This window comes from Micrasema longulum, unplaced genomic scaffold, assembly GCF_059751315.1.
Source record: "Micrasema longulum isolate JH-2025_06_02 unplaced genomic scaffold, ASM5975131v1 h1tg000691l, whole genome shotgun sequence".
Lineage (NCBI taxonomy): Eukaryota > Metazoa > Arthropoda > Insecta > Trichoptera > Brachycentridae > Micrasema > Micrasema longulum.
This window is the reverse complement of record NW_028277887.1, coordinates 183,578-201,592: the sequence shown is the minus strand read 5'-3', so window position 1 is coordinate 201,592 and position 18,015 is coordinate 183,578. Positions and strand designations below refer to the sequence as shown.

The following is an 18,015-nucleotide window of genomic DNA, read 5'->3' as shown; positions in this document are numbered from 1 at the left end:
CGCCGATTTTCCGCCAGTGAACTGTATTTATTTACGAGGTAAACAAAAAACAAACCGACACGAGCGTTGACTTAGAGATTACACACGCGTTGACTTATGACTGCGATAACTTAACATGTTCATTATTGTTCATTGTGATCGCTCAAATGCTTAGCATGTTTTTAAGCACGTCGATAGTTATTCATGATTGAGCTACTGTTATAGGAAAATATCACGGTTAAAAAAAATAATATTAAGTGTGTAATATTCTTCATTCTACCTATGTGTATGTTTTAACATCCACATTTCCTGAACTCTTCCAGGTCATGAGCCCTGTAAATTCCATATTTCCATCTCAAAAATGTTTTCCCTGTCGCAACAAATTTTGATCTAAATAACTACGCAGGGAGGAAACCCAGCCAGTCTGCAAATATTTGGACACACTCAAAACATTGTTGAGTTCAGATCTCAACTGAAATCCCACATCTTTCGTTTATCATACACTCAATTTTGATATAATATGTCATTTTAGCTTAGTTAGAATGTTACTACTATTACTAATACTACCATCACGCCATTTCCCCGTACGGGTACGCAATATGCCAGGATACACGTGTGTGGCGTATATTCCTAGCTTCTACCACATTCATACATCTTGTCATACATGCCCTTCGGTTCTATCTGCTTTCGACATGACCAGACTTAAGATTTTGCTTTATCTGATCATGCCACGTCTTCCTTTTTCAACGAGTTGTTAATAACTCACTATTAGAAAATGGGAATCAAGTTGGGGTAGAGTGGGGTTCGAACCTCGGACCTCTGATCCGTGAGTCCGCAACACTAGCCACGGGACCACAACCCGATTCTCTATTGGCCGTAGGAAATACGGTATTGCAGTAAAGAAAAATATTATTGCTACAGTGTACCCCGTCTGTTCCAGCAAGACCCCATCATGACCATACAGACACAATCTGATTCTATAAAACTTAAAATACAACAGTAATAAATTAATCTTTATGACAGACAATAACGGTCTAATTTCGCATCAAAACAAGGTCATCATAAAGCACAGCAAAACATGACGCATCATAGTAATATCACGTCAGACGCGACAGGAGGAAACTGCAAATACTGATGGCATAATAGCGTCAAATTGCCTGTGGGATTTCTCTAAATGTGGGTGACAGTGAGCCGAGCGTAATGGCTGTTTGATTAGTAAAAATTGCCTCCCAAATTACGCGCAGGCCAACAGATGAACAGATGGAGACTGGACGACGGAGGTGACTCGCGGACCAGATAATGTCGATCGGACAGTTTCAACTTATCAATTAAGCAATCAACTGATTGGATAATTGCGCACGGCTCTGACTCTTGGATATTTTGGCCATGGGAACTGGAACTTGACAATATAATGTTGGTATTGTAAAATTAAAATTGACATTTAATTGAATATCGAAATTCCTAATTCCCATTAATTTAGGTTTCGTATCGCGAACCGCCTTTTTCTTATGGCTTTGGACATGCGCATTTTTCTATTTTGTAAACAGGTTAATTTGTTTTTTATTTTGTTTTGTTGATGATAGGAATTTTTAGTATGTAATACGTACACGTATTTATAATGAAACCCATCAAAAACAAGAAAATGATTTTTTAAATTTTAATTTTATTCATCATCATCATAATTTCCTTTCCGCACCTACTGGTGCATAGGGCACTGCATTGGTACACCGATCGCAGCGTATCTTGATCATACAGATAGGCGCCGTGGCGCAGTTGGTAAGACGGCTAACTGTGAAACTGGCGTCGCGGAGTCGATTCCCGCCGTTGCAAGAAAAAAATTCAAGAAATATTTTTTTCTCAATTGGTCTGGGTGTTGCAGTGTATTTTTCATAACCTCCTTCCATATCCCCTCTATCCCACCTGCTGACAAGCCTCTAAATAGAGGCTTAGCGAGTTAATCCTTTTTTTTTAAGTACAAGAAAGCAAGATGATCAGTCTTACGCTTCAGTTATCAGTCCAGGAACTATGAAATAATATAGTGTGAAAACACCCTTTTAAATTAATGTTTCATATCAACCATGTCGGTAATCGAACCCGTGACTTCTTGCATGGTAGGCAAACGCGCTGACCATTACTGTGTTTGATTTATTTAGTTTTTTATTGCTTACTTCTTGGTATGAACACTTGACCAATTTACTACTATACTCTATTTTTTATAAATTTATTGATATTGTTTTAACTTTGCTGGAATTCCTCTCATCCATGCGCTTTGTAGCTGCACGATGATTGGTTATCTGGCTTTAATATATCAACTTTAAAATACCTTAATTTTGTAAACGGGGTCTAGAATTCCAATCGTCTATGCGCTTAGTAGCAGCAAGGCGTGTTGTAATCTTACTCCTTTTTACTATTCATATTATTATTATTTTGTAATACACTAAATTTATTTGTCAATTTTTAAAATACTATTCATATTATTATTATTTTGTAATACACTAAATTTATTTGTCAATTTTTAAAATGTGTAAATGGGGGCTAAATTTCTAACTGTCTATGCGCTCTGTAGCTGCAAGACGTCCTGTAATCTAGCTCCTATCTATTATAATTTTTGATTGATCTTAATTGAAAACGAGGAACTAGAATCCCAACCGTCCATGCGCTCTGTAGCTGCAAGACGTACTGGGGTATTTATTAATTGTACAGCGCCCTTGAGGTGATTTTCACAAAAATGGCGCTTTATAAATTATCCAACTATATATATATATATACACTGCGAAGCCGATTTTATTTATTCACCTGAAAAATATTTTTTTATATTATTTATTTATTTTATTTATAAATCATATACCACAAAGTATTTTACAAGTATAATACGTTAAATTACATTCCCAGGAGTTACAACAACTCAATTCGGGACATAAATAATATTAACATTTAGAAAATAACACATATTGAGAACAACAAAGAAACAAAGCAAGTTTAGCACCTTTATAACTAAATATACAACAACAATATATACGCTTTAAACCTTTTCTTACACAAGTAGAATAAATATACATAAAAAAACACTTTTAAGAAGGAAAAAAGTAGTGAATCCACTAAGGGAGATAAGGTCATTAACATCACATGCCATGCCATGCAGATAATGCTGCCAATAAGTGATAAGTATTTAACTAAAATTTGTTGTAATAATTTATAGATAATAAATTGAACAAGAAAGTGGCCGAAGCAAAATTTGAATTTTTGTTTTTGAAAAGAAATACAAGCATTTTAAATCACATACATTTTTGTGACATTTTACTTTATTTCTACTTAAATTTTGCCTTTGGTAAAATTAAAAATAATATTTTAGTTTAAACCTTTTTTTATAGAATTGTATTCTTTTTTTTTTAAAATAAGATAATTCTGGTTGTAATATTGAATTTATAACAATGTCTTATTTACGTTTTTATGACCTTCATACATGCCCTTATCGGTGCCGGTACTATTTTTGGCCCTCAACCAGGGCCAAAAGTAGTATCTAATATTTAAAAAAATATTTTTTGCATTCCGAGTGATCCAAAAGGCATCTTTTTAGACCCCTTTCATTTCGAAATTCGGAAAAAAAATATTGGCCCCACCCTATCAGGGAGTTCAGGATTCTGGGAATATATAGCAATGTTTCAGGCGTGTCTTGAAGGTGGCTAGAGAAAGTGCATTTTTATATGAAGAAGTAGCTGTCAAACCAAAGTCTAGCAGCTTGGACGGAAAAATAATTTCGAGATAAAATGTAGATCTGAAATCCAGCCAGTCTGCACACATTTGGATATACTTAAAACTTTGTTGACTTTTAAACTTATTTAAATAAGTTTCTGTTGCGGCTTTGGCCGAAACTAGAACAGAAGCAAAATTCGGTTTGGGCTTCAGCTGAAAATCTTCTTGCGGCTGGTCACCAATTTATTTATTTATTTATATACGAGTATACCCCCAATGGGCATTTTTAAGGACATATATGTAAATTATTATAAAGGGTAGAAAGACACAATGGTATTTAGTAGACTTGGTGGCAGTGGAAGCGGGAGAGAGGTGTTTATAATTTAATTTGATTCAGAGGTCGTTTGAAAGAAGACAACTTGTTATCAAAGAAATCAAGACTGGTATGTTTGTTAGCAGACCTAAGAATTTTGGGCATAGGGGAATGAAAAATATAGTTAGTTCTATGGTTATCGGTATGAAAGAGTAAGTTTTGTCTGAGGTTTCTAGTTGGGATATTTAATTTTATTAAGCTCAGTAGTTCAGGCGCATCAAAGAGCGAGTTGAGAATTTCAAATAGGACTATAAGGTCGTATTTATTTCGACGGCCTTGAAGAGAAGATATATTTAAGCTTGTTTCTAACTCATTATACGTGTATTGGTCTCTGGATAAGCCCAACCTTCAGTCTATCTTTCTTAAAAATCGATGTTGAACTGATTCAATATTTTTGATGTGAACATCATAATATGGAGACCAGATAATAGAGGAATACTCTAGGTGCGGGCGAACTAGGGAACAGAAGAGAGTTTTAAGGACTAAGGAGATATTTTTGAGAACATTGAGGCCGATGATCGACACCATGGAATTTAAAGGAGTGATATTTAATTTTGTCAATAATATCGGATTATTTTATTCGGAACGGTTCTACCATACCGGCCTAGTATTGCTTCTTGATTCTTGACCGTCAGATTTAATAAACAGAGCGGTTGACCAATCCCAATAATATGTGAGAGTAGAACGCCTCCGTCTACCAATTGATGGTCCAGTTCTAATATCATAATAAGCGTTAGCGTCGTGAAACCGCAATAGTCCATTGCATTAGCAATTGCTAAATAAGTAATAATTTCGCATTTACATTTATTATGATAGATAACTTATATAGCGCCATTTTCGTAATATATATATATAACTACCTCAAGGGCGCTTTACGAAGTGATTATATAAAGATAATATTTTATCCCGGATATAATGGGAGAATTAAGGCCATAGTTTGTTCTATGCTGATCGATGAACACTATTTCATTGTTTCTCAATCTACGAGTCGGAATTTCATTTGTTTATGCCGCGGTTTATTGTCAGTAAGATCAGGGATAGAAATATCAATCTACGACGCTGACAAGTTCGTAAAGGTCCTTCATCGAGATGTTTTGACCTTTTTTACTGATTGGTCATTTTATTATTTTATATGCCCACTTATAATGCACATGCGCGGTGTCTATAAGAGGATTAATAATTATCTCTTGCGAGCCGCGGTGACGAAAAATAATATTTTTCTCTTTCAATCAGTTATGTATTTTTAAAGATGCTTTACAAAGTGATTCACGAATTTAAAGTTGAAATTTTTTAAGTAAAACAATTTATTTTGTCGATCTTCTGTCGAGATTCGTTGACCTTTTTTACTGATAAGTCATCAAATTAAATCAAATGAGACCTGGGCCGCGATAATGAACGGCTACCTTAGACGGTATAAACTAATATCCATATGTATGTACGAAACTGTGTATATTTGTATGAAAACTCAAAGTATCTTCGTTGGTAACCGGTAATTGAACATGTTTAGGAAAATAAATTTTGAACATATTCTATTTTTCATACAGAAAACTTAATTTTACTTTGTAGATAAAATTGAAGATAAATTTTAACTCCCCATCAGAATAGGGGCCCTGAAATGCCTATTTTTTCTAGCAGATAACAGTCGGCTTTTGCCGAAACTGGGTGATCAATCGTTTTGTTGAGAAATTATTTTAAGAAATCTCCAAATCTCTTCGGGATTCGCATGTTTATAAAACACTTTTGAGGAAACCCGGCATTTCCAAAATCTAAAAAAAATGATAAATCAATTGAAACATATTCAGAATACAATTTTTTACAACAATTATAACATTGTCAGTTAAAAATACGTATTTATTTGTAAGAACTTGACTTTTAAATTATCGGGTTTGTTGCAAACATGGCAACCTCTACTTGAATATTGTAAAGTTGGAATGAATAAAATATTATTTTTTTATTTCACTACTGTTTCTTCATAATCATGCTTATGTCATCACTGCTTACGTATAAAATAGTTACTGATTATAATTTTTTATATATTTTTTTTTGATTTGCTCAAAATAAAGAAAGATAGATTTTGCCGGGTTTGCAAATAGTACCCTCATTTGTTAAGCTTGTAATCCTGAAATATAATTTAGAACAAAACAATAGCAATTGCAAAGCCAAAATTATGCTATTTAATTTAGCATGCTAATGAAATAATTTTTATAAATTACTAATCACCTATCCTTCTTAGTCCTGCGAATCTTCGAATCTTCCTAGTTTCTACAAGTCTGTTCGCGAAGACACGACTTTATAGTACACGGCACGCGTCGCGTTCGCGAATATATAAATATAAACACGGAATAAATAAACAAAAATCAGTGAATTATCGATTTTAAAATTTGATAGATATAGCCTTTTCAACTAATTTTACAGGGGGGTGGTTTTCGTGAGTTACAGATAAAATCTTACAATTTTGATATAATTATTATAACGTTTTTTGTTTATGTGAATTAATGATCTCGTGAATGTTAAAGTTTGTGAATTAGTGCAAAATAATGAAAAAGTTCAAAAAGTCGTTTTTTGCGTCATCCAAAAGTACGAGTAGTGATAGCAATGGTAATTTATTTATTTATTTTTATTGTGTAGGCAGATGAGTTTTTATTTTTTTATTTATTAATAGACTATTAAACTAAGCCAAAATTATTTTTTTAAATTTTATGTTTCGTATTGTCAGCGCTATGATTTTTTAAAGTTTTGTATTTCTGAAATAACTCCTTGTGTGACGTCAAAGGTTCTCCGTCAGTTCTGCCGATTGTTCCTTAACGGTAAGCAAACCGGATATCTTTCGCATCTCTCTTATCATTGGTTGATTCGTATGAACCAGTGATGTCGTTTAAAGTAGTTCGTTTTTATTAAAATATTTTTTCGTACATTTTCAAGAAACTTTGCCGTACAATTTAATGCTCTAATTTTTACCGCGCTCAAGAAAACATTTTTTGTATCCAATTTCCCGTAGGGCTAAACTTCCATTTTTTTTATCCAGGTATCCAAAATAAAACGCGTCGCATTGTACACTCCTGTATATTTAAACATAAAAGTAAAATACATTGATTAATAAGAAAATTGAAATGTTAAAACTGTTAAAATGTATAATGAAATTTAAAAAAATAATAAAAAAACAATTAAAGTATTTTATTTTGAATCATCATAATTCCGCAGCTAACGGTGCATAGAGCACTGCCCACTTTTTAATTTAAAAATTAACCGATCGTGTAACTTTCAACCTCCTAGCCCTTTCACTTTCTAACCCCCCCCCCCCCACGCGTCAACGTTTAGTTTCCTTGAAAATAATAGATTCGGGATTTTTTAAAAATATATAAATTGTTAACTATTTTTTGTACCTTTACTGCCCACCCTTACGGGGAAGCGGCGTGATGGTTTGCTTGTTTGATTATAGAAATCAAGGCATTTATAGCCAATGACAGGTCGCACGTCCCGTAAATCCCATGATTTCCATATTCCTTTCTCAAAAACGTTATTAATCTCTATTGCAACATAATGTGTCGATTTACATTGTGTTAAATTAATGTTTTTTTTTTTGCAGAGGAGTCTAAGAACGCGGCGCGCATCTTCAGCGAGCAGTCGGGCCGCGCGGGCGGCCGGCTGGACGCTCTGGAGCGGCGCCTGCACGAGCGCGTGGCCGCTGGAGTGCCGCGCGACCTGTCCGCGCTGGAGCAGCTCGTGCTGGACCACAAGGACTGGGAGGCGGACGCCAGGGCGCTGGCGCCCGACATCGACGAGATGCAGGAGACCTTCCGCGGTGAGTGCTCCTCTACTGGTCTGGTGCCACTGTCACCCTTGCTGTTATTGTGATTCTTTCATCTAGTCTGGGACCATCGTCGCCTTTGCCTCATGCTACCTGTCTGTTATGACCTGGTCTGGAACCATCTTCCCCCTTGCCTCATCCGACCTGTCTATTATGACCCTCACCTCTTCCAACTGGTCTGGGCATCGTCACCCTGGCTTCGTCTGACCCGTCTGTTACGATCTGTTCTGGAACCATCTTCCCCCTTACCTCATCTGTTCTGTCTATTATGAACCTTATATCTTCTAACTGGTCTGAGACCATTGTCACCTTTGCTTCGTCTGACCCGCCTGTTATGACCTGGTCTGGAGCCATCTTCACCCTTGACTTCACGTCTATTATGACCCTTACCTCTTTCAACTGGTCTGGCACTATCATCATCCTTGCTTTGTCTGACCTGTATGTTATGACCTGGTCTAGAACCATTTTCACCCTTGCCTCTTCCAACTGGTCTGGGGCCATCGTCACCCTCGTCTTATCCCACCTTATCCATTATAACCTGAAACTCGTTATCACCCTTACTTCATCCATATTTCTCAATTTCATCAAATATGTCCTAACCTTACCTTTTTAAAATTGTTTTATTCTTCATCCTATTAGGAATAGCATTGAAGACCCCAGCAATGAAGAAGACCCTGGACAAGGTGATGGGCAAATGGGAGAGCATGTGGTCTACATCCAAACTTTACGTGGACAGGTGAGAAACAACTTCAAACCCATTCATCAAAAAACATAAAGCATTCATTTGAACAGATTAACACAATCAACAATCAAATATACCCTTTTCATATTTTTCTTTTTTTGCAGACTGAAGTGTGTAGAGATCATCTTGAACAGCCTCGAAGAGAATGGACAAGTGATATCCGAGTTTGAACTGAAACTTGCCCAGTACAGTGATCTTCCTAATGATGCTGACCTTTTGAAGGATGTAAGTAGTTTGTTTAGTACATTGATAAAAAAATTGAGAAAAACCTGCTGTTAAATCTTAGCTTCATCATCAATTAATTGACCTAACTATTTTGTTAATTACTTTGTACAGTATTACTTTTCCAAGAATATTGTTATTATATTACTCATCATCGTTGGAACACTAAATGTGGCGTATCTCTATCACCTGTTACATGAAAATAAGGTGATCAGTATTACGCTTTAGGTGCTACTCTAGAGACAGTGAAATATTGCATTGAAAACCCCCTCCACTTAATTGGATCCGTTCTGGAGGTCTTATGGCCTGTTTTCAGATTCGCACAATGCAAAAATAAACTTCAAGCTATGATGATCAGATAATTACCCCCTTTTAAAATATATTTTTTTTAATATTTGCGCTATTTAAAATGAACATTTACTGCTTTCATTTCCCCTTTCACTGTCAGTGCACCTCCGGTTTTATAAGAATTTTGTCTGTAACCATTAATCATATTTTCTAAATATTTACGCTGATAGATGTTAGATCTCAGACCTCTCTCATTGCAGAAATATTGCAATGTTTGACCACCCTTCAAACCACTTTCTCGTGTCGACTTAGTGAGAAATCGAACTCAGAACCTTAAGCATGGCTGCTAAATGCACCAACCACTACGCTACAAGACGGAATTATCCTTACTCGATATTATTTTTCAGAATTTTTACCTGATAGTAGCCATGGCATTAATTAGATTATTAATTTTGTAAAATCATTTCTTGTATCTAAAAATTAATATTGTTATTGTTCTCAGATCCATGAAGATCTAGTCCATCTCCAAACGGCCGTGAGTCAGCAGCAGATTCAAGTGGATCAAATGAACGACGACTGGGACAACTGTCGACGCGTGACAGACAAGTCTCGTTCAGCCCTGCCTCACACTTCCTCGCTGCCACGCAGCGCCAAGCACCCAGACCTGGAGAGGCTAGACCGAGATGTCGACAAACTCAACACCAGGTGGAACAACGTCTGTGCACAGCTGGTGGACAGGTAAAGAAGAAACAATTTTTAAAATCGTATTTATTATTGTATGATCATTCGCTCTCTTGATTATTACTGAATGTTGCTTCTCACTACTATCTGTGGTCCTTTTATGGGTTCTGTCGGATATAAAAATCTGGTTGCTTCCGAAAAGCATTTCAAGGCTACCAAAATATTTTACAATAATTTTGGCAAATTGATAATATCCCATCAATTTAATCCTAATCAGTGATCAATTTAATAACCTCTTTTCCTCAATCCAATAAAGTAGTTTCTATTTTTTCTCTTGCCTTTGGCAAACTTGTGTTGAAAGAACCAACATGTTTACCGTACCAACAAATTTTTAGAGTTGGTTGTGTGTCTCTTTAAATCCATTCATGGTGTAAAGTTTTTTATTAATTTTATTTGTTACACAATCCTTTACTTTCCTTTCAGATTGCGTAGTTGCGAAGCGGCGTACAACCTGATGAAGAACTACCAGGCCGGTCTGGAGAAGGAGACTGAATGGATTGACGATGCATACTCCAAACTCCAGACGCAGCCTCCTCCTGAAGTCAAACCCAAAGAGAATCTTGATCAAACCAGGGTTAGTCCAGAGTACCGTATATTTCCGGACACTTACGGATGATTAACGTCTTTTTTGCAGGTCATGACCCTGAGTTCAGCTGAAAATCTTCGATTAATATCTTTCACGAATTTCTTCCAGCATTTCTTTAAATGTCGACAAACCAACAGCACAGCAATTTGGAGCGGAGCGATCTTCAAAATCTTAATCTCTAATGTGTTTTTTTATTCTTAGGCATGATTTGATATGTGATCTACTTGATTTTTTTTGCTTGCGATGACAGTAATTTTGTTGGTTTTTGCTGTTTTCAACATCTGATCATCTGTTTTATGACGTCGTCTCTCTTATACAGAGGAAAACGGTTTGATTTTATCCTTTTTTAAAACTAATATCATTTTAGAAATACTTTTAACTTTTAGTTTCATCTTAGAAAAAACTAAAAATAATCGTAGATGTTTGAACAATAACTTAACTCGAGCAAAAATGAATGCCGGATCTGGAATATAAAATATTTCACAGCACGTGACAAACTTGTGTCCGGTATTTATTTATAGTATATATTAGATTTTGCACAATATAACAAAAAAAAGCATTGCAGTAGCAATGCCATACTCGCATGCTCATTTGTATCACACAGACTCATACGTATATGTGTGTGTTAAATTAATAAAATAACATTTAAACCAAATATTAAACGAGTGGAATTAATATTTTAAAGATAACCTATTGACAGATGTATAGAAAACATTAGATTTTAGTTTAACAACTTTAATATACCTGGTTTTGATAGTTTTTGGGAACGATTCTCCCTAACAAAAACTGATCGATTAATTTTATGGATATCATTAGTAAAATGATGGATTTGTCGTATGATAATAAACTCTGTTGCATTTTAGCAGTCCACTGTCAAAATAACAAGGGCTTATTCATAATCGAGACAGTTTCAAATAGGCATGGGTAACTCGAGATTATTTTATGAGCTGCAGGTCAGCTCGCTGCTCAAATACTTGAGCTGGAGTTTGAACCGGCTCGCAGATCAGCTCAAATAAATGTATGGCTCACCAAATCACCGTTATCGCGCTTACTCAGCTGACCTGAAGTGTTTCGTACACGTACGACTCAAACGAAACTCACAATGAACCGCTGTGAGCCACTTATAAGAAATTTGAGCTGCAGCTCAACAGCTCAAAGCGTTCGAACCATCTTTTTGAACCGGTTCAAAATTGAGTTACCCATGTCTAGTTTCAAAAGCAGATTGATCTTCCCGTATTATCAAAGCCAGAATCATCTTTATATTTAATTTTTTGTAAATAATTTTTGTATGTCTAAATCTACACAAGGAATTTCAGTAAAACATTAAATTGATTCTAAAAATAGTAAAAACAAATTTAAACTAAAACTTAAATTCTGAATGTAAACAATACTTATTTTTATAACATTAAACAATTTGAACTCTGCTGAAATTCTTTGTTAATACAAAACACAACTAATTGTTTTTACCTGTGTATAGTTTCACTTTTAACATTTATTACAGTGGTATATTTTATGCATTTAAATACTCTTGTATGTAACATTAAATAAGACATTTCATTCTGTTACTTTTTAAAGTTATATTAGTATTTAGACAGCTATTTAAACCTTCAGTATTAAAAAAAATAAAGATCAATCCGCTAAATGGAAATTGGTAAAGTAACTCAGTGATTTGTGAATTTCAAAGATAATCACCAAAACAAAATGATTAGATGCTTGGCACAGTAAAAGAGTTCAAGAAATCCTGTTTTTTTTTTGGTGGTTACCTTTACCAGTAAACAACACAATATTTATTAAGGTATGAGTATTTACAAACCAGAGTTATTACCTATTTTAAATAGTTAGTTTTTTTTCATTATCAAATATAATATTATGGTATGTAGTTACATTTCCATAAATGGATTATCGATACATTCTCACAAATGTTTCCTGGTTACATTCTCATCTATCGTAGTTCCAATATTTTCTTTGGGCCATAGTTCCATTCTTGTTTATCAACCATATTCACATTCTTGTTTATGGATCAGAGTTACATTCTTGTTTATTAATCATATTTAAATTCATGTTCTTTTATCATAGTTACATTCTTGTTTATTGATCAAACATACATTCTTGTTTATCAATCATATTTACATTCTTGATTATTAATCATATTTAAATTCATGTTTTTTTATCATAGTCACATTCTTGTTTATTGATCTTAGTTACATTCTTGTTTATTAATCATAATTAAATTCATGTTTTTTTAATCATGGTTACATTTTTGTTTATCGATCATAGTTACACTTTTGTTTATCGATCATAGTTACATTCTTGTTTATCAATTATATTTACATTCATGTTTTTTTAAAATCAAAGTTACATTCTTGTTTATCTATCATAGTTACATTCTTGTTTATCGATCACAGTAACATTCTTGTTTATCAATTATATTTACATTTATGTTTTTTTTGTTAAAGTTACATTCTTGTTTATCAATCATAGTTACATTCTCCTTTATCGATTTACTTCCTTGTTTATTGATCATTGTTACATTATTTTTCATTGATCATCGTTGAATTCTAGTTTATTGATCTTAGTTGAATAATTATTCATTGATCATAGTTAAATTCTTGTTTATTGATCATAGTTACATTCTTGTTTATCGATCATAGTTGCATTCTTGTTTATCGATGATAGTTACATTCTTGTTTATCGATGATAGTTACATTCTTGTTTATCGATTAGTTGAATTCTAGTTTATTGATCTTAGTTGAATTATTGTTTAACGATCATAGTAAAATTCTCACTTATCAATCATAGTAACATTATTATTAATCAAATGAATCAATATTACATTCTTGTTTATGCATAAAAGTTGCATTCTTATTTATAATTTAAAGTTACATTCTTGTTTATGAATTATAGTCATATTCCTGTTTGTCAACAAAATATGTTCATTTCTTTATCAGAACTATGTACATTCTTCTCATATTTACATAATGTCCATAGATCTTTAAATAAAATTCGCATCACGGTTGAACCTGGTTTGTAGATACACCCTCGTTAGTCCACATCTAATAATGTTAACAATAGGGATCACCCTGTACATACTGTTCCCCTAACCGATTACAATAACCGACGGTTTTTGCAGAACCTTCTGACAAGCGTTGTTGAGAGAACGCCTAAAATCGAGAAAGTTAACATGGAGGGCGGCCGGTTCATTAGGGAAGCCAAGGTAATTATCTCCACCGCCAATAGATTACTGAAACGACTGTTCAAATGTCACCGTATTTATTGCATTAGATTCTTTTTTATACTCGCATCTTCGAGGTCATTTATTTACCTTTCTTAAACGATAAACTTTGAGAGTGAAACTATTTAAAAGGCAAAAATTTTTGCTATTGGAGAGTATTGCGTCTTCATAATATTGGGTCATTGCTCGAAGGCCCTCGCCGGATATTTTGCTCAATTCAACGCCTCAAATATTTTATTTTGTTTGTATTCATATTTTGGTCCAATAAAAATCAATTCGAATCAGTCACTTAGCCTTTTTGCCACCGATGTTTACTAAAGTACCAGTCAAATAAATTATTATCTAAACTTGTCGAATATGTGAAGCAATCTTAATGCTAAAATAAATATGGTTACATTAAAACATGCAAATAATTTTATGTCTAAAGTATGCTGAATATTCACGAATGTACGTATTACAGAATGGACGTTTATGTGTGTTGTTCAGAGCTATCGGAGTTGATATTTATGTATCAAATTGCAGCTTTTTGTGTTAGTCGAGTTTCGAACCGAGAAAAGAGAAAAGCGGCCTGCGTTTGTTTCTGGAGATTTTGAAAAAATCATTATTCATTTGTTTTCATTTGTAAATATACATTTTTGCTGCCATCGGTTGTGGGAGATATTTTTGCTTATCTTTCGGATAGTACGACTTCACCTAACGCTGCATACAATTCTATATTAACACATTTATTCTAATTTACACATAAAATCATATTTATTAATTGTTTATGGTTTTTAGAGTATATTGTATTTTTCGACGAAAGAGTGATTGACTTGAATTATCCGATAAATGGTTGACGTGTGAAGATTGAAAAAATGATTTTTATTATCAAAAATTTCATTCACCTTTTTATATATAAATTTGTATAAACCACATATGTTTGAGTTATAAGACCAGTTTCGAAATGAGTACCTCATTGTTAGGACGTCCAACTTGAAGACGTGGTATGATCAGATAAACCAAAATCTTATGTCTGGTCATGTCTATTTTTATCTCACGTATTTTGTATGGAAATACGCGAGATAAAGGTGTTTTCTACGGCCGCGAGAGCGGTTCAGAATAGCACCGCAGGATAGATGCGTGTGGCGGCCCATCCTCTGCCTACCCTTCGGGGATATCGCGTAATGGTAGTAGTAGTAGTAATTAAAAATATTAATTTTAGATTGGGTACAGGGCGTTAACCTGCGTGGCTTATAGTACATTCTTATGAAAATTAGAATATATTTTTACGTTAGCATTTAATTCAAACAGATTGTGAAATTGATTGAAACAAAAGTGGTTTTTACAAATTTATTAACAAATAAAAAAACAATATGTGTAATGTTTTTTTTTTGTTGAGTGGGTTTCCTATATACATTCTATGGATATATTTAAGATATATATATATTTTTAAATTTGTTTTGATATCGGAAAAGGTGATATTTTTCAATCGGAAAAGGTGGTATTTTTCAATTGGATTGAAGTATGTAGTGGATTTATTTTCAAGCATGGCTTTAGAAAAGTTCATTTTTTGTATCATTTCATGTCAAAAACATTGAATGGATAAGTGTGAAAAAATGAGAGAGATCGAATTGTGTTTGCATCAGAGGTGAATGATTTTTTAGAAAGAACATTTTCGTTTCAATAGTAAATGAAATTCTGTGAAATCTGTGATTTTCAGATCACGGAAAAACTATTTGATAAAAAATTTTATTCTATAATTTTTTTTCAAGCATGTGATATTTTTTCTATGTGAAAATGGCATTTTTAAGAAAAATAAATCACTTGCATTTTGCCATCGGAAACATTCTGCTGAGTGTTACTTAGATATAAGGAATGTCAGATAAGTATGCCCTCGCTCCAAAGGCAGTTTCTCAGTATGCGTACAAGTACAGTGCTCTGTCAAGTAAAAATATAAATATACAATTGATGGATGCTCGTGTGGACAGTTAGGTAGGATACTATTTATGAATATATTGACATAAATATTAACTTTAATATTTTAAAATTTATTTTTTAACTTTGTCGTGCAATTTGCCAAACCCTTATTGCATATAAAAGCATCCTCGATAATTATTTGGAAGCAAAAGAAATGTCATTTTATATTGAAAACATTTTAATTATAACATTTTTAAAATGTATACTAGAATATTTCTGAAGCGCAAGACTGATCATCTTATGGCAAAAATGCACCATCAGGTGCGAAAAAGGAAAGATAATGGAACCTAAATAATTGGAAGTTGCTATTGCTTCGGTTTGGTATGCGAATGTAGGGATATGTATTCGCCTGTTTTTGCAATCATCGTCATCATTCCATGCCCGCTCCCTTGTTGGAGCATATGGCGTCCACAAAGAGCCTCCAGGCATCTCTGTCGACTTCCAAGGCAGGTCCGCGTCCCGTAGTCGTGACATGAACTGCTGACGGACAGTCCGCAGCGGACGTCCAGGGCGTCGAGAACCCGATGCCTTGTAAAGTATGCGAGCGTGGTTAAGGCTCTCAGGGGTGGTATTCTGAATGTTCTCTACCCCCCCCCAGAGAGTGGTTAATTTAGGGAATTTTATTTTTTTAAAGCGACGACACTTTGCTTCATCACACCGGTGATTAAACGTCGAATGATGTATAAAATTGTTTAAAAAACAGAAAAATACTAAAACGGTTTGGTCGAATCAATCTAATTAAATATTTTGGGTAATGCTTAGGGTCGCAATAATGTTCTAAATGACAATCGTCCTGTGTGATTTCACGTGATCATATTTATTGGGTGTTTAATCACCAGTGTGGCCAGATATGAAGCAAAGTGTAAACGCATGGAAAAAATCAAAACCCCTTAATCACTATCTAGGGGATAGAGAAGATTTAGAATACCACCCCCGAAGGCATCCGTAGTATATGCCCAGCCGACCGTACCGCTTCCGCTTGACGACGGTTGTCAAAATTCATCAATTAAACCTTCGCTTATTTGCAAAAATCTCAAAAAATGTAAAGACAGTATAATTGGACGTTTCTATTGCTCGCCCCGTCAACCTAACCTATAACCGCTATTAACATTAACCCTTAACCCGCCTCGCCGGGAAGATCTACTCGTCCCGCTGCCAGCGCTACGGCGAGTGGCTGGGCGAGGAGGTGCACCCGTCCATGGCGCCCCCGGCCGCGGGGCGCGCGAAGCCGGCGGAGGGCGGCGCGGAGCGCGTGGCGCGCCAGCTGGACCGCCTCAACGCCGCGCACCAGGGCCTGCTGGACCTGCTGTACGAGAGGCTGCGGAGGATCGCCGCTTCCAACCCCGGGGATATCGTGACGCTGGTGAGTGACTCCTTATTCAATTATATTTTCCTTTATTCGAATTCTGTATGTACTGAAGGATTCTTTAGAAAACTAGCGGGAAAAAAGATTCGGCCGTTTGTCTGGAGTGATCAAAATGTAATAAATAAAGAATATGTCATTAAAAATAATGTTACCAAAACCACAAAATATTCAGATACCTATATTATACGATACTTGTTATGTTAGTAAGCGACCGAAACGTAATAAAGCATCTGTCATTCAAAGTAATGTTACCAATACCAAAACCACACGAATTCAGATACCTATATAAAATATCCACTCGATAAGTTAGGTTAATAAGCGATCAAAATGTAATAAAGCATTTGTCATTCAAAATAATGTTACCAAAACCACAAAATATTCAGATACCTATATTATACGATACTTGTTATGTTAGTAAGCGATCGAAACGTAATAAAGCATATGTCATTCAAAATAATGTTACCAAAACCACAAAATATTCAGATACCTATATTATACGATACTTGTTATGTTAGTAAGCGATCGAAACGTAATAAAGCATCTGTCATTCAAAGTAATGTTACCAATACCAAAACCACACGAATTCAGATACCTATATAAAATATCCACTCGATAAGTTAGGTTAATAAGCGATCGAAATGTAATAAAGCATCTGTCATTCAAAATAATGTTACCAAAACCACAAAATATTCAGATACCTATATTATACGATACTTGTTATGTTAGTAAGCGATCGAAACGTAATAAAGCATATGTCATTCAAAATAATGTTACCAAAACCACAAAATATTCAGATACCTATATTATACGATACTTGTTATGTTAGTAAGCGATCGAAACGTAATAAAGCATCTGTCATTCAAAGTAATGTTACCAATACCAAAACCACACGAATTCAGATACCTATATAAAATATCCACTCGATAAGTTAGGTTAATAAGCGATCGAAATGTAATAAAGCATTTGTCATTCAAAATAATGTTACCAAAACCACAAAATATTCAGATATCTATATCAAATATTCACACA

The 18,015-nt window shown here is 34.5% G+C and overlaps 1 protein-coding gene across 3 annotated transcripts in view; it reads left to right on the top strand.

The window, feature by feature from the left end:
- shot (dystonin-like protein short stop) overlaps nucleotides 1–18,015 on the top strand; it is a 495,344-nt gene that overhangs the window by 302,838 nt on the left and 174,491 nt on the right. For all 3 annotated transcript variants that reach the window (XM_088229644.1, XM_088229645.1, XM_088229643.1), the window contains 7 exons: nucleotides 7,632–7,847; nucleotides 8,493–8,589; nucleotides 8,700–8,820; nucleotides 9,608–9,843; nucleotides 10,270–10,420; nucleotides 13,563–13,646; nucleotides 16,759–16,983. In XM_088229644.1, the coding sequence (XP_088085770.1) occupies nucleotides 7,632–7,847; nucleotides 8,493–8,589; nucleotides 8,700–8,820; nucleotides 9,608–9,843; nucleotides 10,270–10,420; nucleotides 13,563–13,646; nucleotides 16,759–16,983 (1,130 nt within the window). The remainder of the gene's footprint in view (nucleotides 1–7,631; nucleotides 7,848–8,492; nucleotides 8,590–8,699; nucleotides 8,821–9,607; nucleotides 9,844–10,269; nucleotides 10,421–13,562; nucleotides 13,647–16,758; nucleotides 16,984–18,015) is intronic.